At 39.5% G+C, this 19750-nt stretch overlaps 2 protein-coding genes across 8 annotated transcripts in view; one reads left to right on the forward strand and one right to left on the reverse strand.

Annotated features, from left to right (window-relative positions):
* ABHD18 (abhydrolase domain containing 18) overlaps window positions 1-9444 on the reverse strand; it is a 20857-nt gene extending 11413 nt beyond the window's left edge. For 2 of the 6 annotated variants that reach the window (XM_027899550.1, XM_027899555.1), the window contains exons 1-8: window positions 9399-9438; window positions 6113-6221; window positions 5439-5523; window positions 4856-4956; window positions 3312-3390; window positions 3134-3218; window positions 2339-2366; window positions 266-404 (exon numbers count right to left, since the gene is read on the reverse strand). In XM_027899550.1, the coding sequence (XP_027755351.1) occupies window positions 266-404; window positions 2339-2366; window positions 3134-3218; window positions 3312-3390; window positions 4856-4956; window positions 5439-5523; window positions 6113-6221; window positions 9399-9429 (657 nt within the window). In that variant the 5' untranslated portion in view covers window positions 9430-9438. Of the gene's footprint in view, window positions 1-265; window positions 405-2338; window positions 2367-3133; window positions 3219-3311; window positions 3391-3649; window positions 3772-4855; window positions 4957-5438; window positions 5524-6112; window positions 6222-6628; window positions 6783-7378; window positions 7407-9398 lie in introns of those variants that run through there. The other 4 variants (XM_027899551.1, XM_027899552.1, XM_027899553.1 and 1 more) reach the window with 4 other exon arrangements.
* A 143-nt stretch (window positions 9445-9587) lies between these two features.
* MFSD8 (major facilitator superfamily domain containing 8) lies at window positions 9588-19049 on the forward strand. 2 transcript variants are annotated; one of them, XM_027899557.1, is made up of 12 exons: window positions 9588-9712; window positions 11079-11164; window positions 11638-11681; window positions 12693-12933; window positions 13175-13288; window positions 13813-13957; window positions 14190-14248; window positions 14784-14892; window positions 15971-16105; window positions 16481-16584; window positions 16684-16943; window positions 17642-19049. In XM_027899557.1, the coding sequence occupies exons 1-12, from the start codon at window positions 9606-9608 to the stop codon at window positions 17855-17857; spliced, it is 1620 nt and encodes a 539-aa protein (XP_027755358.1). In that variant the 5' UTR covers window positions 9588-9605; the 3' UTR covers window positions 17858-19049. The 2 variants fall into 2 exon arrangements, with proteins under 2 accessions (XP_027755358.1, XP_027755360.1); XM_027899559.1 differs by having other exon boundaries at window positions 13226-13288.
* The last annotated feature ends 701 nt before the right edge of the window (window positions 19050-19750 follow it).

Genomic DNA, 19750 nt, shown 5'->3' on the forward strand with positions numbered 1-19750 from the left:
AAAAAAAACAATTATGTGAGAAGTTTATATTCTTATTCAGCCTGCCAGGAGATGGCTCTATGATTTGTCAGTACTTATTAAGGATTACACTAATTCAGCACCACAGAACATGAGAATTGCCAACAATTTGTTTCTCATGACTCTAAATGTTTATTTTAAAGTACTTCTGAGACCAACCCTGTAAAACAAATTATTTCCGAACGCTACATGATCAAATGAGAAGTTAAAACAAAAATTAAACTGAACAGGAGACATAAAAGCTTACATGTCCTCCCATGGATATTCCAGTCATCCCTAGTGGTCCATAGCCTTCTCTCTCCAGCCAGTGCAAAAGAGCTGCTGATTCCAGAATTAGAGCTCCTCCCATCACAAACAGATCCGAGACATTTTTTAAACATGACCGTCTTTTCTCCCCAGAAAAGGAAAATACGGGATTTATTCTCCAAGATTAGACTCTGACAGTCCACATCAGTCTATACATACTTTTAGACACAAAGCTTAATTACAACGCCAGAGAATTTTGGAGCTGAACTTGGTGTTGATTCAACAGGAGAAAAAGCGACCCCAGATTCTCGGGCACTTGCAATTTTCCATCCAAATGCAGGCTAGAAATAGGCAACTGCTAAGTTTCTAATGCAATATCACTGACAGCCTGGTCTTTTGGAGACAGACATTATCAACGTTAGCATCTCATTAGTGGTAATAATCTGTCCTGTGAAGTTATAATGGATATTTTAGAAATAGGATCAAAGTGATACAGTCATATACTGTCCTATACAGACATATACTCCTAGACATACACCATCTTTTTTCTTCTTTTCTTATTTACCTTATTTACATCACTGAAAAATTGCACACTACAATGAAGAGCAATCAGTATGTCAGCTTTGGAAGCACTCATCAGTGGCACTTTAAGACTGAAACTGTGAAGTTTGTCACGGTACCGAGAAATTCAGGTAATGTGCTGCAAAGCACTAAAACACCCCCAAAAAAAATAGAAAGCTATGCAGCTGAACCATCAGAGGGACTAAAAATAACAGAGCTCTAATTTGGGGAGGGGGACTGTGTATTTTCAGTATCCCAGCCAGGTTACAAAGGGCTCCTGGGCTCTCCTGCCAGCACGCCACCGTCACATTTGCGACACTCCGAAGCGCAAGGACAAAGCTCGTTGTGAAGTCACACAGAAATGAACAGAGCTGCTGCAGCCCAGCATTTACAGGCTGATGGAATGCTTTCCTACAGCTTTGTTATGAGATTCCTCAGCCCTCTGCAGCTGCTGGGTTTATTAAACACTGTTGCCAGCGTATTAACCGAAACCACTGCTGCTGTGTAACCAACCCTGTGTGGAAGAGTGACAATTACCTGTTGGGGTTCTAGACTGGGAAAGAATCCTTCTCTGCATCAGACAACTACCAAGATGACATGCTGGACAACTGAGAACAGAGTTACTGAATTTATTCTACTGCAGCAGATCATCAATAACTGGCAATGGATGTATTCCAGCACACACTCTCTCCTGTCAACTTTCCTATAATCCTTCATAAATCACTCTCTCTCTCTGTGTCTTCTGCTCAGGTTAAATGTCCAAGTTAGGATTAAAAAGGATTAAAACACCAGCTCATCTTTGGACCTTTAAGAAATACTGGGAGACTAAAACCACAGTTTTGCCTCAGATACACATTCTGTTGCATTCTGTTAATACTTCTGTGGTTTGGACAATGTGAAAAGCAAAAATAAAACAGGACCACCTAATTAGGCTTCTAAATTCACATTTAAGAAATGGACTGAGGGAACAAATCCTGTAAAATACTGAATATTGCACGGCTCCCACTGTGTGAAAACCAAGAAACACCAGATTTGTTCTTAAAATAATTCTTGAAATTTAAGTAAACCCTTAAAACATCTCGAAAAAGCAAAATATTAGCAATACATATATATAAAAATAACAGGGAAATACAGTATCTGACCACAGATCATTCATAGTTGACTGGAATACAACTGCAGCATTTGTACATGTACATCTGTGCAGCTGTGAATCAGGAAAATAAAGTGGCACTTGCTTGTATTCACAGAACGTGTCTGCATCTCACTCTATACTGCAAGTTCATCTCGTGCAAACTTCCCTGATCCCTGTGATCTCCTAACACAAAAAAACAAAGTAGTTAAGCAAAGAGCAGACAATTTCACATCAGCAGGTTACAAGCGGTCCATTCTCTGGACTTATTTTTTTTTTCTTAACAAGCTCTATCAAAGTTTAGACAACGTTCAGCTCCTCGAGAGAAAATAAAAAGCACTGTTTCAAAAAGGCAGTATCCAAAAATGTAACGGTAATACTTACATTTGATCTTTAGGTTTTCTACAGCCATGTAAAAGGTTCCAGTTAAAGAAAGTAAAAGAGACTATATAAAAACAGGTCATTAAAGCAAAACAAAAAAAAAAAATCAAATAAAAAATAAATCACATACATAAATAGCATGGATTAATTGAAATTTGGAACTTACGATCCCAATGTTTAAATAAATCAAGTTCAATGTAGTTTGATAACGTAGTTTGCAACATCTTACCCTTGTCAGGTATATGGGTAAGAGAAAAGTGTTGATCAGAAATTAAATAAAACAGAGTAACGCTGTTATAGAAGATGACAGGACAAAACTTGACTGCTTTTTAAAACAAAACCTCAAATCTTAAGTGCCAGTAGTAAGTTTCTCAAAAGTACATGAGATACTGAAGAATTGCATTTGAGAATGGAAGGCAGGAGGGGCAACTTTCTTTTCTCTCATTAATAGATCCATACCACAGCTACAGTATGATAGAGAATGAATGCACAGCTCTCTGTCAGTCACTGCTAAGAGATTTACACCATTCAGACCACAACTTTAATGAATACGAGAAGAAGCTGCAGAAGACATTTTTTTAAAAAATCAGAGAAGCCATCCTTGGTGTAAACATAGCTCATCATGTTAACTGTGTTCCACACTGTGTTTCTTGCAGTGGTCAGACTTTCTTTGCTTCTGTGCACTGAAAAGTCCACTGGAAATAGATCCAAAAAGGACGTATTTTACCAGTGGGATAAATATTTTACCTCCTGGACAGAACATTATTAATTAGCATTGTGTATTCCACAAAAGGATATAATAAGGATTTTCTAGCAACAGGGAAGCCATAGAGGCTTCTTTAATCATTGGCCTCGCCATTAGTGTCCGTCTCCTCCAGAAGTGCTAAAGATAAGATGTACAAATAATATATATATAAGACAGAATCTGATTATTTAATTTTTCAGTAACAATCAGTTTTACGTTTTACACACTCACATGATCTCCGGTGCCTGCTAAATGAATGCACACAGGTCTGTGCTTGCTGTTCCATCTTCTGGGGATGATGAACTGAAATCTGTGAGAAACACCCATTTTAGCAGAGTAAGTACCTCTATTTACAAGCTGCACCAAGAGATATTAATCTAAAAAAAAAAAAATCCCAAAAGACTAAATAAAGTACTTGTAATGCACACAGGCAAACTGCCAGCGATTCAGCAACATCATTTTTCATCAACACATTCAGCAAACAAAGGAATCTGAAAGCAGGACAGAAGAGAGGCCAAACAAGAAAAGGAGCCAAGATGAAAGATCACGTTCCTAAAAAAGACTACTACCTCATCATCACAATTTAAATTTTGCAGAGTGGAGAAATGGAACTTCAGCTAAAGAGCAGCCTAAACAAGCATGTCCAGCTCTCCTAGGCAGCATTGCTATTTTTCTCCTGAAGGCACAACAGCTGAAACTGAAGATTAAGATGAGCAATACATTTAAAAAAAAAAAAATCATCAAAACCCCAACATACAAACCATAAATCTATTCTACATCCCCAACATCATCACCTAATGTCTTCTGCTGCTATTAAGGCGTTTACAGTCTAACTACTGGGAAAAAAAAAAAAGTCGCTTCTGAGCCACTAGTATTTTCCCCACAAGAGGGAGCACTGTTACCTCCAACAGCGTTACACTTAGGAAAGAACATTCACACAATCCACAACCATCCTCAGGGAAATTTGTACAGCATTTCACAGCTGTCACAACAGCGACCAAAGTAACAGTTGGCATAACTTGGCTACAGGATGCAAGAGAACGCAGATAAGGAAACAACCAGCATGCTGTATTTTCCAGTATGGTAATAATTAGTTGAATTATGTTAAGAGACAGTTTCTTTCTCTAACCAGCAGAGAGGTGGAACACAACCAGTATCTTGACTATAAAACTTCTTCTCACATTCCTTAGTGTCCCACGCTTAAGCACACAAAAATATCAGCCAGTATTACTGACAAAATTCACAATGCCAGTATCAACTTCAGCTGACAAACTTTTAATTTTCAAGTTAGTTAAAAAAAACAAAGCTTGGGAAAAAAAAATCCATCATGACAGTTTAGCCAAAAACTTAAAGCAAAGAGAAATTATGCTCCCTACCCAAACCCAGTCCTCAACTGCAAAGCAGTGCTAGTGTGAAACCACCACTGTTAGGGATCACCCAGCTTTCTGTGACAAGGCTTTTTTTTTTTTGGCTTGCCAAGTAAGAAAGGCATCAGATTCTCTGGCTACAATTAAATGAACTTGCTACTTCAGCACACATCCAAATTTTTGTATTCAATGTAAATGGAAAGCTGCAATGGTTCCTTCAAATACAATACACCATGCTTTCATAAAAACAGCCTCTTCTGCTACGTGCAAGACAGCTACTGTTCCTCATTTCCAGCATCTCATTTATTTGGGGAAAAAACCAAACGATTTTAAAAAACTCCTTATAGACCATTCTCACTTCTCTGCAGCACTGATTTCAGACAGGGAAGACCTCGTGGTTTCTCTTACCTTGCTACAAGAGATTCGACTGGCAGGATACCTGGGACACAATGGGCCAAGGGGGAGATGAAGTGCCCCTCGAGGATTTTACAGTCAGATTGCCCCTCAACCTACAGACAGAACGGGATGAGAGCAATATATGTCATACCGGTGTTTAACTTGCTCTGAAATCAAATCTCTTCAAGCAGAAGAATTTTTATAGCATAAAAACTTAGGTAAATAAACCCAAACCTGAGGTCTAGTCCTCGGATGTGGGGATACAAGTTACCAACACAGCCAAAACATTTCTTTCCCACTTTGCTTTTGTTAAACGACCCTTCACAGGAATCAAGGAAAAGCGTAATGCTGTCCCATTTTAAACACTTTTGAACATTGTTTGAATTTTAATAGTTGACATCCCACTCCCCAACTATTGTACTACTGGGAAAAAAAAAAAACAAAACAGTATTTGTACAGACATGGTCTCTCAGTTTCCTTCCATTCTCTGCTAATAGCCTATAAAAGTAGCCTGTAAAGTACCAAATTATTTCACCTTTATATACCAACAGGAAAACAAATTTAGTTACATTTTATCATTATTGCTTTCAAGTACCTTGTCAATAAACACTGGATAATCTTTTGAAACCAGAGTCTGGCATTTTTCCCTGTTTCCAATAATCTTTCTGAATTCAAATATTCTGTTGAAAGGAAACAAGTAGAGAAAATTCAGCTTTTAATCTAAAAAAGAAAGAGAAGACATATTTATATAAAATGTCAGGAGCTAATCAAATACTTAAAAATTGAGGGGTTCTTATTTTTTTTTGTTCTTCTTTTCAAAACATTTGAAAAGAAAGATTTTACTGCTTTGGGCTATGAGAGAAACTTCTGATTAAATCTTACACTTCTAAAACTCATTAGGAAGTTACAGAAAGATCCTCTAAACAGAACAATTCCTTTGGAGATATTCAGCAAGTTTGGCTTTTACGAAACACTTCCAGAGATGCTGCTTGAAGGATGCCATCCCATATGCATAAGTGAAAAATTTGACACCCACTCTCTCAAGAAGAGCCTCTTTGAACAGAAACATTTAGCAAATCCCTTTAAGATTTCTTTTAAATCCAGTTACTCCCTCGGTATGGAAACACATGATTTCCCGAACAAAACAAACTTGAACACTTTCGGTGTTTTGAATACAGGATAGTAACAACTGTTTATACTTCAAGGTTTGGGTTTTTTTTTTCTTTTAATATGAAGTACTGTCTGTGTTGTTGTTTTTTAACAAGTCACCTTTTCAGATCCTCTGGCTTTCCCCATCCTCTGATGAAAAGTTTAGTGAGGAGGAGCTTTCTGTATAAGACATCTAATTTACTTACACCCATTAGCAGCAAACTGACATCTAGAAAAAAGCACAGGTAAAAACAAGTTAAAATGGATTTTTAACATGAGTGGCAAGTTCATTCACTATAACACAAAGTAGTTTCTCATTTTGGTTTTCTGCATTCTTAATTTTTCATTTATAAGAAAGAAAAAAAAACCTAGTTCCAGTCACTGTTGCAGAGAAAGCTTATTTCTGTAACCTTGTCTTCACTGGTGTCTTAAACACACATCCCAATCCTTATTTTATCCATTCATTTACAATTTTCTCTATTTCTTATGGTTTTCAACGTGATGCTCCTTCAGGAAAGAAATCACACCATCCAAATCCTTGCCAGTATCATTTCTCTTTCAGCAAATACTTCAGCTCAAATATAGCTAAAGCCAATGAGATTTGGGGCAAGCTATTATTTTCAAAGCAATACTTACTGAAGTGAACAGGGAGCCACTACTGAGCTCTTCCAGTGTGGAAGGATAAAAAAAAACACCCCACAACAAAAAAGGAGAACTCAAAATTGGTTTCTTGGTCAGCAGGATGCAGATTATTCAATTTAAAAAAAAAAGGTCCAGGATCTGTGTACACCTAAGAAAACAACAGATTTAATAATCAAAGACTTTGTTAAAAAGTTCATTTCAGTCATTTTCTAATATTGGCAGATCCCTCCATACTAAATGGACTAAATAACCTCATCACACTCCAAAATAGTGTAATTGAATTTGTGGGTATTTTTTTTTTATTTCATTTTAATCCAAATGCATTTATTCTGCACCACTCTAATATGGTCATTCTTAAAGTAAACTTGTTTGAGTATTACAAGTTAAAACTCTGGTCAGATTAATAAAACCATTCATCTGCAGTTCTAAGGAGTCAATACTTAAGAATCAAGACATAGAAAGAAAAAGAGAACTCTAACACCTAGAATAAGTAACAGAAAGCAGAAATTATAGACAATTTAAGGTACTTGAATACTAGAAAAAGTATCTTAGAAAGCCACCATGTCTCTAGGATGGTTCAGTCATTACAGGGCAAACATAAATACATGAAATGATCAGAGAGTCAAATTTGGGGACCTTCTGCTTTAAAAACGTAGAAATTGTTAGTTCCTACTCCACCAGACCCAAGCAGCTGACTGTGTAATCTCATTATTCTGATCCATATTGGTCTAATAGAATCCCAACCTCAATTTAATCGTTTTCCCTGCCCAAACTGGAGATATCCATTGATTTCACTGCAAGGTCTCTCCTCTGCTTTTTGGAGCAGGGGGATAGTTCAGGTATTTTCAGGGTGCTGGAAGAGAACTGGGTGGTGGAGGCAGGAGCAGCAACAGAGTGGACCCTCCATGAGGCTGGGAAAAAAATTAGTGTTTTGATGCTTAACAAAGCAGCCTTGCATGTTTTGTCGGGTTGATTGTTGTTCTGTTTGTTTAGTTTTAAATCCTCTCCAGAAAAAAAAGCCAACTGAGAGAGAAAACACGGAAGACCCGTGGATTTTGCTTTGAGTTCAAAGTCTGGCCTGATAAGCTGTCTGCTGCACCAAGGGAATGCCAAAACAACTTTCTAGACAAGTGCATTATATTTAAATGCAACATTGATCGAGGCAAAAAGGATTGCCTCATCCTCTGTTTCATTGATCGAATGAAAAACCCTGAAGTAACTCAGGATATTTCAATGAATCAGAATCAACCACTACTGGAAAGAGTAACGGAAACACTAGAACAAAACATAAAAATATTCCTAGTAGGTGAAGTATGTTGTATAGAATTTCTCAGAACTACTACTGAGACAGAATAGGGGCCACACTCCCAGATTTTTAATCTCAGTAACAACAGGGCAGGAAATGCTTCGGTCACAGCCCATCCACACCCACATGGGAAGGCAATTACAAACACTTTCACTGTCAGAAAAGGCAAATCCAACTGTTGGAGGCTGAGGGATCACAACTTCACATTTACGAGCGCATTAGAGTAGTGAGAGTTCGAAACCCTTTGCTGAAAGAATCAGCAGAGCTTGTTTCGGAATGCGAAACAAGCATTCCACCACTCGATAGCACACCTGACGCCTCCCGATCCCTTGGGAAGACGGGTCAGCTGGAAACATCGACCTGATAAAGACGCTGCCGAGTTCTGCAGCCCCACAGACACCGTCTGTGTCATGAATCTCGAACGAATGACCTGTTATCACGGCAAGCTTTACGTAATTGTGAGTTGCGAGTGGAAATCGCAGCAGATATAAAAAACCGCGCTCAGAAGTGTTCCGCTGAAAACGCCCCTTCAATTTAAAATCGTGTTTTTCAGAGAAGACAACAAGGAAAACTGCAAATAAATTATAATTAGGCTCTTGCTTTAGGAAGGGTTTTTGCTTCCAGAACCCTCGTGCTGCACACTAGCTATAAATTTTTGGCGTGCACACTTATTTCGCTGAAAGAGACACAAAAATTTATCCAAAATCCAACACATAATACTCCAGCCATCTCTTTTTATCCAGCGCAAGCAACAGAAGAACACCCCTGGAAAGTACATTAAGGACAGCGCAGAGTGCTGCTTCTATGCTATAAATGGACGTGAAACAGCTCCCAACAAGAAGTCAACCTGAAAAAGCCACGAGGGTCTGCTTTAGAAGGCTGAGTCCTTAACTTCCCTACCCCACGACTTTATTTAAGAACACCTCTTCCAATTAACGCCAGGTCCTTTTCTCGGATAGAAGAAACGACTGCTCAGAATCAAAGAGATCACAGAGAAGTCACGGCGACAAGTCAGGCGCAAGCCCCACAGAGATTCCCCACGACAGGATGGACACGGAGGGGGGGAGCCCGAGGACTATTGACAAAGGGGGCCGAAACCAGGGGCGTGAGCAGCTCCCCGCACCCACAGGGCTCAGCACACGCTGACCGGGGGCTGCAGGTGGAGCTCCCAAACCCAAATCTCCCCCACCCAGGCCCACCCCAGACGGACCCTGCACTGCCCCAGCGCCCCCGGGAAGGGGCGGCGGGAGGCGGGACACAGAAACGCGCGGCCCCTCCGCCCCTCAGCACCCCCCCCCCCCGGAACCCCGAGCCCGCCCCCGGGGCCGGGCAGTGCCGTGAGGGGCAGCCCCGGCAGGTCCCGGCAGCTCCCGGCGGGAGCGCTCGGACACCGCGACCGCCGCTCACTGGGCTGGGCGGGACCCCCACGTCCCGAGAAGGTCACCCGCGGCGGCTCACCCGAGGCGCTGCCGGTGCCGAGGCACCGCATGGACGGGAAGGGGAAGGGGAACGGGGGAGCGGGAGCGGAAGCGGGAACGGGGGGTCGGGAGGAGGGGCCGGGGCAGGCGGGGGCGGGAGGGGAGGAGGGGAGGGGGAGGGCGAAGGGCGGGGTCCCTGGCGCGCCCGTCAGCGCCCCCTGGCGGCCCGCGGGGCCCGGGAGCGGCCATGGCGACCGCGGGAGCGGCGGGAGCGGCTGCGGACGGCCGGGAGCCTCTGCTCGGGGCCGGAGAGGCGGAAGGGAATGAGGAGGAGGAGGAGGAGCGGGAGAGCAGGTAGGGGGCTCGTCCTGTTCCGGGCGTTGGGTCGGCACCCCCGCGAGTCACCCACGCCCGTGGGTGCCGAGTCCCTTGCCCGTCCCGCAGGGTTCCTGAGGGTGCTTCCCGGCCCCGAGGGATGGGCACGGTGGAGCTGAGGAGAGCAGCGGAGGATAAACCGACCCGGCCGCCGTCCCCGAGCACCGCCGGGCCTGGGACGCTCCGAGGCCGCAGCAGGGACCGGTTCCTTCTCCCCGTGGGAAAACACGAACCCACTCGGGAAACCCCTAGGAAACACCAGAACAGTGGCGCAGAAGTCTGGGTGTTTGATATCAGCCTTCATGTGTGGGCAGGAGGTTGTCACTTGGGTTTTTTGTTTGGTTGTTTGTTTTTTTTTTTCCTTCTGACAGCAAAACTTGAGCGAGTCTTTGCTTTATTAAGGTCTGTGCTGAAACGCCCTCGAACTTTAAGCTTGATGTAACTTAAGGTCTCAAAAGTATAACCAAACGCAGCACATGCAAGCGCTTGGCGGAATTCTCTCTATCCGTGATGGGCAATAAGATGGCAAAGTACATTTAGACACTTCATTTGGGTGGTTAAAGTATCTTTGAACCAAGGCATTTCAATGCTGCAAACATTTTTGAAGAATTAGATACACAAATCGTGCTGTGATTCGTATAATTCTAAGATACTAGTGATATGTTATTAGTATTAGTCACAGTTACATTAGCTTCAAAGTTGCAGACATGCCTATGTATGACTTATATAATAAACTACGTTTATAAACTATTCAGGCCTCTGTAACCTAAGTCTACATCATTTGAACAGAGATTATTTTTAAAGTTTGTAACTTGTATTTTAATTCTTTTTCAGCCCTCACGGTCTTCAGCTTATCTTTTACACAGTGTGGCTTTTACACTGTATTGTTATTTTCTCGCTGTGAGAACAGACCGGCCACAGCTTTTAGTCAAATCAATAGTTGTTGAGTTTTGTGGTTCTTTCAAGGTCACAACTGTGATTAGATGTGTGGGGTTTTATGGTTTAATACACACTTCTTAATGCCTTTATATGACATCTGTGATGCTACAAAGTGTCTGTACAAAGAGTTTGCAGAATTGAAGACCTCTCTAGATAAAGATCTCTTTGTCTAACAGTTGTTATGTGATAGCTTTTCTTTTATTTTTTTGGATTTGTCAGCCTGGTATTTTTCAGAAAAAAAAAAAAATTCTTTGTAGTCTTTGCTGAGCAGAAATCCACTCCTGCATAACAATTCACACAATTGTGTTGAGAGGTTTGTGAAATACGTTTTCAGTGTCCTGCGGGACCAACTAGAAGAGGATCTGATAATGATTTCTTTCTCTCTTGACTTTTGGTTTGAAAACAGGGATGTTGTGGAAACTCAAGAGCATTATAAGAGCAGGTGGCGATCCATCTGGATTATGTACCTTACAATGTTTCTCAGTAGTGTAGGTGAGTAAACACATGTGGATTTCAATGTTATTTGTTTAATGACTTTTTAATGAAAATCACAGGGAATTCTAGGTTTCAACTACGTAGCTTCTTTAAGGCTACTGCTCTTTTATAATCTCAAAAAGGTGCATTTTGTCATTCTTCATAAGAGAAAATATGACTAGAAAATCAAACAGAAAGTTACATTTAATAAGTTACAAAACTGTTTTGAGACTAAGTGACATATTACATAAATCTGTGGTTTATAACTATTACAGTTCAGGGTGAAAGGTGGTGGCAAGGTAAGGTTGTTGCTCAGAACTGAACAAAACAAAGGTCACACTTTTATCATTCGAAGTGAAACTTATAGGGATCAAAAACAAATAATGCAGAGTTATTGAGAGGGAAGATCTTTATGGGAATGTATGATAGCTGTTTCAAAATATGTATCAAAACTTGTTTTCTCATATGGTTACGTTTTTCTTGTATTACAGGTTTCTCAATTGTAATTATGTCTGTGTGGCCGTATCTCCAAAAGGTTTGTAAATATGATTTTCTTAACTAGTAAGAACAGAAAACTCGTGCTCAGAAAGTAGGGGATACAAAACTTGGGCTTTTAATTAGGAAAAGAAAAAGTAAAGGGAAGTGTGTGGTTACAAGAGACTTTTATTCTGCCATCCACTTAGACAGCTTTTATTATTTCTTTTAAAATCTGGTTGGTTGATTTCCTGAATTGTTATAAGGTACATCATAATCCAGAAATGTTTGGTTTTCCGATATCATCTCACCGTTTTCTTGCAGAGTGAATCAATAGAATTCTCTTTATTAAAACGCAATACACAGGACTTCTCTGCATTTTGGAAAAAAAAGGAAGCTGGAGGTAGAAGTTGCTCTGTAAATGTCACATTGTTGCACATAGATCTTGATATTCCTAACAGGGAATTGCCATTGCTCTTGGATAGCGATTTTAGTTCGCATGGGATTTTTTCACCTCTTTGTTGCGTTGGTAAAAGTGGCATAAAAGTCTCTAAAACTTTAGTTTACTCTGTGCTAGGATTTTATTGCTCCTGGAATTGCAGAAGGCACCTTCAAATGCAAATCTGGAAGAACATATCCAGGGCAGGGTCCTAGAGGTATCATTAAAAGTGAGGCTGGGGCTGAATTCTTCCAGGAAAAAAAAAAAAATCATTATCAGCCTTGTAAATCAGGACAGATTCAGGCATGTGCAGAGATGATTGAAAACGATTCCTTCCTCCTGGCACGTAAACTGTCCACTGTACTGCTGAAGTTATGTCTGTAGCCTGGAACATCAGCAGTGCTGCACAACAACTACTGGAGTTTGCTGCAAGTGAGCCCTTCCCAGTCTGGGAAGCAAAGCACGTGTTCTTGGTCTGGTGCGTTGCTGGAGAGAGTTACCCGAGGTTTATTGCCCCAGATAAAGCATTACAGTACAGAGGCTTGGGTATTCCAGGTACTAATTCTGAAAGAGTGTCATTGATAATATAAATGTAATACTTCACCCACGGTACTGACCGATGTGTTTCTGCAGATCGACGCGACGGCAGACGCGAGTTTTTTGGGCTGGATCATAGCTTCCTACAGCATTGGCCAAATGGTTGCCTCTCCCCTCTTTGGCTTGTGGTCCAATTACAGGCCCAGGAGAGAACCTCTTGTCGTTTCGACCGCTATTTCAGTAGCTGCTAATTGTCTCTATGCCTATGTCCACGTGCCCCATTCACACAACAAGTACTACATGCTGACTGCACGTGCTCTCGTGGGGTTTGGAGCAGGTAACCGCAGCAGAGTTCACTTTCCTGAAGATTATTACATTCCGTCTCTCATGTGAGATAGTTAACGTCATGCTTTAGTACCAGCAGTAAAAATACTAGAGAGCTCTAGGGTTTAATTTTCTTGCAAAGTAAGGGGAAAAAAAACCTCAAATAAATGTCACTCAAGATTTTAACCATCTAACTTAATATTTACGTGAATACTTCGTTGGTTTTGATTTGTGGTTTGTTTTTCTTTTTTAAGGAAATGTGGCTGTAGTCCGGTCGTATATTGCAGGTGCCACCTCTCTTACAGAAAGAACAAGTGCCATGGCCAACACCAGTGCCTGCCAAGCAGTTGGCTTCATATTAGGGCCAGGTAAGGCCATTATTCCCTCACTTCTGTAATGCTTATTAGGGTGAAATTGGGCACTGGAAGTTGGAATCCTCAGCAGCTGTGTGGTGAGGATATTAAGACATAGTGTGTCAATGGTATCAGAATTGAATGAATAGTCGTCAACACTCAGGTATGCCAATATAAATGAAACATTTACTCCATTCCCAGGACTAAGGTTTTTCATGTAGGAGGAAGAGGAAAGAAGTAAGTCAGCTCTCTGCCAAGAAAATGAACCCTTGGTACACTCAGAATTCAGTTCTTTTAAGTGTCATGATGTTATTTATACAGTGTGTCTGTATGGAACCAAGTAGTTTTCTGGCTAGTTGAGACCCCACTGGCATCCATCAAGTTTATTTAGGGTAGGATTCTCAAAATGTAAGAGGTTTGACAGGTATAATATTTAAATTCTATTTGGCACTTTGCTTACCCAGTTTTGTACGTTTATTCTCCGTGTGTTCTAATATTAACGATTCTCAAGATTTTCACAGTACATTTACGTTTTTAAGTTTTTCAGACGTGTTTTACGCTTATTGGAGAGGAAGGAGTAACATGGCAATTAATTCGTCTTCAGCTGAACATGTACACAGCACCAGTTTTATTTGGAGCTCTCTTAGGAGTTATTAATATTATTCTCATCTTTCTTATATTCAGGTAATCAAGTAAAAAAAAAAATTACCTTGTTTTTGTGGGGAATTTGTAGTAAAGAATATGCTGCTCAGCGGGAGGTGTTCACTGCAGTCAAATGTAACCTTCACAGATGATGTTTAAGGGAGCTGGGAATAATCATCATATAAGATGATGCCATTTACAATTATTTTAATAGAAACTTGACTCAACAGTAGATCAAATATGTGTATTAATGAAAACAGTTCTACATTTCTAGGGAGCATCGAGTGGATGACATGGGACGGCAGTGCAAAAGTATTAATTCTGAAGGAGAAGGTACCTCTGATTTCTTGAAAACTACTTGTGTGATTATAATTTTAAAGTACTTTCTTATTAGTAAGCATTTAGAAGTATTCTGATGCACCAGAAACTTGAAGTGGAAAATAGGCTCTCTGACTGGTCCAGAAATTGTTTCATGTCAATGTTGTATCCATAGTGCTGTGAGGTAGCAAAGAAGGAAAAAAACTTGCATGGATCCTTCCAGATTTTCACTGAGAATCCTTTTGTGTGGCTTTGACCTTGCAAGAGCAACAAGTGTTTTGGTTTCCATTGATAAGATATTCAAAGCAGGTTGCTTATTTTGCTGTCACTCAGGACTTGTCAGTCGCTAGGCAGAAGAACTGAAGTTTCAACAATTCAATTTTTATTTAAAAACTTTATCGTTAGATTGTCAAAATATAACTGCTTAGCTGCCCACAAACCTGCATGTTAAATACTTAAGAAACTAAAGAAATCACTGCTGTTTGTAATTTGTGGTGGTACGAAAAAAACTCAGTTTGCAGTTTAGATAATTCCTTTTGTTCTGTTGCAGAAAATGATGCCCTGGATCAGGACACAGAAGGAAATGTTGACCATGTTGCTGTGGTAGCACTCAATGTTCTCTTCTTTGTCATCTTGTTTGTATTTGCAGTCTTTGAAACGTAAGTTTGTATATTTTTTCTCAAAACACTTAGACATGTAAGGTAATTGGATTGGGGCGGGGGCGTGTAAAGTCTTTTCTGTTCCACTCATTTCCTTAACCAACTCTTCATAAATACAAGTTCAAACTCATAAACTACCAATTTGATGTGTACTGATACAAAGTAATGAATTAAAGATTAGCATAAAAATATGAACAGTCTGTGGTATAGGAAACATTAATGTAAAAGCTTTTAAATGGAGACAAACCCATATCCTCAACTTAAGAGAAAACCACGTCTTCAGTTGAGTATCTGGTTCTGTACTTTTTATTTTAATTTTGGGTCATTTCTTAGTATGATTCTGATTAGCTCCAAAAGCTTCAGTGAACCTCTTAGTTCAGTAATAATTAAAACAATTGTTTCATATAGTTAATGCAATTGGATTCTTAAATATACTATTTTATATGACTGGGCTTTTTTTACCTGAAGAGGTATGTTATTCACTCCCAAATTTTCTGTGTGTAAGAAAATAAGTAAAACATAACAAAATTACCTCAAACTGAAGTGTACTTAATTTTTTTTAACTTACAAAATACTTTGAGGATATAAGTTATTCTGCAAAGTTTTTTGAGCTCTGATATGGCTAAAATTTCTTTTACAATATGGCCCATATTTTAAATAATGTCTTAATTACACTATTTTTAGAAAACAGAGTTCCTAAAGATGGGTTGCCTCCTAAAACTGAAAACCAGTATTAAAAGTTTACTATTTTTATACTCACAGGGTCTGGTTTCTTTTCAGTCTCTAGTACTCTGGCTTGGCTTTAACTCCATCATCTTTTCATGAACTACTGGAAGTAGATTAATGACGCTTCAGAGTTTGGCTGCTGTAATGCAGTTGTGAATTTTGTCTAGTGAATTTAACTTTAATAGATGATGCCTGACAGAATTATTTTATAATTAGCCTGTGTTTTCTGCTATATCCATCAGAGGAAAGGTTTCTATACACCGTCTTTGATATTTGGGACAATATGTGTATGGAAACAACTGTATAGAAGCAGCTTTTTTTTAATTACTGTATTTTTATTCTATCATTTTAGCATAGCCACTCCATTGACAATGGATATGTACTCCTGGACCAGGAAAGAAGCTGTTTTTTATAATGGAATAATCCTTAGTGTGATTGGCATTGAATCAGTTATTGTTTTCATGGTGGTTAAAACGCTATCAAAAAAGTAAGTTTGGGGAATTTTTTTATTATGTTACTAAATATGAAAAGCTTTATGGCAAGGCCAAATCTCTGTTACTCAAATCTTTCACTTGGTAATGAGTCTGGGTTTACTGTGATAATGAAGTACTTCCAATTTTGGCACAGCCATGATGTTGTGGTTGTTCTTTATTCTGTTAACATAACCCCCTTACTTGACAGTCTTTTACACCTGAATCCCAAGAAAAACAGGTTTTAAGTTACAGTGATTTTGTAATTTTTCTTGCAGACTTGACCTGTTTTGGTCAGGTATCATTTCTACAAACTAATGGACCATGTCATTAGCAGCAGTGTAAGTTTTAATTTAAATTAGACATGTAATTGCAATTTTGTTGTTGGGTAGGACTGGTGAGCGTGCCATCCTCCATGGAGGCTTACTGGTTGTCTTGGTTGGATTCTTTATCTTACTGCCCTGGGGGAAGAAACTACCAAATATCCAGTGGCAAGGTATAGTTCAAGTCACACTAACTCACCTTCATAATTTTTTGTTTTTAAAGCTTTTATCGTATTTTTGTTCTTAACTATACGGATAACTTCTTTTTACAGAAATAAAGAATAACTCCATTCCCAGAACGGTTCCCACTGAAATGTTAATGCCTTTCTGGAGCTGGCAGGAGATGCAGCCGCCATCCAACCACACATCAGAACCCGTGGGCTGCCCCATCAGCCAGTCCTGGTGCCTCAACACTCCCATGGTCTACCTGGCCCAGTACCTCAGTTCTGATGTGCTCATAGGGCTGGGCTACCCTGTTTGTAACGTCATGTCCTACACTTTATACTCGAAAATCCTCGGACCAAAGCCCCAGGTAAGCACCATCCCCTAAAGAGTTTTATTTCATCTGCTCTCCCAAGACTTACACCCTCTTCATTAGAATGAGGGGTCTACTTTAAATTCCTTTTGGCATCAGCCAAATAATAGTGCGTTTCAACACAAGGGCAGAACCTTGCAGGAACTCTAATCTCCTAAAATCCAGGGCGAGTCCCTAGAGGAATTAGAAAGCAAGGCTTGTGCTATTTATGCAAATCTTAGAATGCCAAAATTTCACGGCTTTGCTGGAAGAATCATTTTTTAACAACTAGTTATATATGTGGAATATCAGTATGGAATAATGTTCCTCTTACTAAGTTTATTGTATGACTCTAAGTGTATAAGTGCTACTGATGCCCCCAGTTATTGACATTTTATAGTGGTAAAACACCGAACAAGCTGACATTACTGCTTAACAAAAAAAATTATAATTTTTTTACTTTTTTTTTTCATGTTATGTTTTGGTGACAGGGACTAAATGCTTTGAGCCAGAATGCATTTCATTGGAAAGCTGTATTAGCGCTTAGAGAGGCTGAGCACTGCTCTTAGAAACAAAGTAATCAGTATCTTAATGAGTTAAGAAAGATAAGCGATTATTTAAATACTTTTACATTTTCTAATTAGGATAAGGGGTCGGAATTAATGGCCAGCCAAATAATTCCTGTATCACTAACCTAAGCTTTTGATCTGCTGTAGGGTGTCTACATGGGATGGTTAACTGCCTCTGGAAGTGGAGCACGGATACTGGGGCCTGTTTTTGTGAGCCAAATATACACTCACCTGGGACCACGCTGGGCATTTAGCCTAATCTGTGGAGTAGTTGTAGTCTCTCTCTTACTCTTGGAGATAGTATACAAGAGACTAATTGCATTTTCTGTCAGATATGGGAGGATGCAAGAAGAGAATTGTTAGATGCATGTTTAAAAAAAAAAGTAAAACCCAGCCAGAATATTTAATTACTGCTTTTTAACAAGGAGTACATAACTACTGACCTTGTTGGCTGTATGCTAACAACTGTACACCTTATGCAGAGACAGAACACATAACTTGGTCATATCCCAAGGTATGGTTACAAACCTGCTGCAGGAGAGCTTTTGCAGTCTCCTTTTCTAGCAGCAGAGGAAGGGATGAGGCAGATTAGATCAGTACAGTGGCCCATAGGTTGTGTTTACAGTTTAAATGAATGTAGCTGGTCATGAGGTACGGCCATCCTTTCCAGGAAGAAGTAAAAGAAACGTTTCCTTGATTCTGTGAATCAGGATTAGTAACTCTCTTGTAACTGCAAGGTTAGTTGAGCTGCATGCACTTTGTATGGAAACATCACTACCTGAGCAAGCCATCTGATGTTCGGTTTGTTCCTCGTAAGCACTGGTTAATACAGACTGTCTGATTCTGGAACCTGTTACCTATTATTACATCTCCAGGATTTCAAATGAAGTATGACAGAAGTGCAGAGGAAGGTAGATGCCCTCTGCACAAGTAGTTTTGTGTGGGATTTGGGTCTTTAAGGTGGTTAGGAGCCCTTAAAAATTAGTATCAGCTATTTGAACTATGTGCAATTTTTCTTCTCCTGTTATGCTGATTGCATTTCTGTAGCAAGAAAGATAACCTGCCCTAAGTTGAAATACGCACAGCTTTTTTCAACTATCAGAAAGACAGACTAAGCATGATACCTCACACTTCAGTTGTCATTTGTGAGAATGAATGCACTGTGCTGAGCAGGGGTGGTAATTAAGTGAAAGGAGAAAACTGGCTCCTTGGTTTTTTTCGCTTAGTTATAGACTTAGGTAACAAGGTACAAGAAACAGGAATTTTCAACGTTTTAATTATTCAGAGGTTATTTTAAAAAGTGAAATTGTCATTTTGCCTCGTAAGAGGGCCTAAGCTTATCTATACGGGTTGATTTTTAGCTGTTTTAATATTACTGGGAAAAAAACCCTGGAATTACTCCAGTGGGAAAGTCGTGGCTGCTGTTTGATGTCTCTACTATTTGATGCTCATTGAATTTAATAAATGTAACTATGTATTCCTACATCTTCCTACGGAATCAATTGTTCAAACACTAAAAAACTACTGAATTAAAAGATGATTTTTCCAATACTGACTGAAGGAAATACAGAAGTCTTATTCCCCTCTCAGGGCTGTCCTACTGCAGAATCACAAAAGCTTATGAGAAAGGACTTCACTTTTATAAGCTAATTCATAATAAGTACTACTTCTATATCTTCCTTGATGTTCCTAGTGCTAAATTCTTCATTTCCAAGCTATTTCCTTGATTTGGGCATGACAAAATAATCAGAATTCTCTCTTTTAGACACTAGACAAATAAGGAGAACTGACTTGAATCAAGGCTGGGTTTAGTGATCTGTAGGCCAGAGGTAAAATACGGAATATACAAAGCACAGCACAATTTTTTTAGTTCAGCAAGTTAGAAGTAACTTTGTGCAAGAGTTTTAGACTTGTTTCTTCCCAAGCTTCACCCAGCCCTAAATTCCCAACATATGATTTTCCCTAAAATACCAGCTCGCCTCCTGTCATAAGCTGAGCTTAATACTTTGAGAGCCCTTTCCTCTCACCATTCACTTGATCATGAAACAAATAAATAGATACAGACAATTACCACTGCATTTATTTTTTTTTTTTTTGTATCAAATGCTTGTGCAGGGAAGTTTAAGCTGCCGCTACAAAAAATAAAAAGGAAGTTATAAAACATATACATATTTACATATATTACTTGTAACACATAAAAATATAAGTTATTTACAAATACTTCAACAGCACAGATACATTTTCCTTGACTGTTCA

The sequence above is a fragment of the Empidonax traillii genome, unplaced genomic scaffold (assembly GCF_003031625.1).
Source record: "Empidonax traillii isolate 1590-97213 ecotype Southwest subspecies unplaced genomic scaffold, ASM303162v1 scaffold675:size783547, whole genome shotgun sequence".
NCBI classification, from domain to species: domain Eukaryota; kingdom Metazoa; phylum Chordata; class Aves; order Passeriformes; family Tyrannidae; genus Empidonax; species Empidonax traillii.

Bases quoted from the DNA above. Each gene is read 5' to 3' on its own strand.
- MFSD8 (XM_027899557.1), top strand. From the start codon at position 9,606: ATGGCGACCGCGGGAGCGGCGGGAGCGGCTGCGGACGGCCGGGAGCCT. The intron at 9,713-11,078 runs GTAGGGGGCTCG...GTTTGAAAACAG, and splicing joins GAGGAGGAGCGGGAGAGCAG to GGATGTTGTGGAAACTCAAG. The intron at 11,682-12,692 runs GTTTGTAAATAT...GTGTTTCTGCAG, and splicing joins TGTGGCCGTATCTCCAAAAG to ATCGACGCGACGGCAGACGC.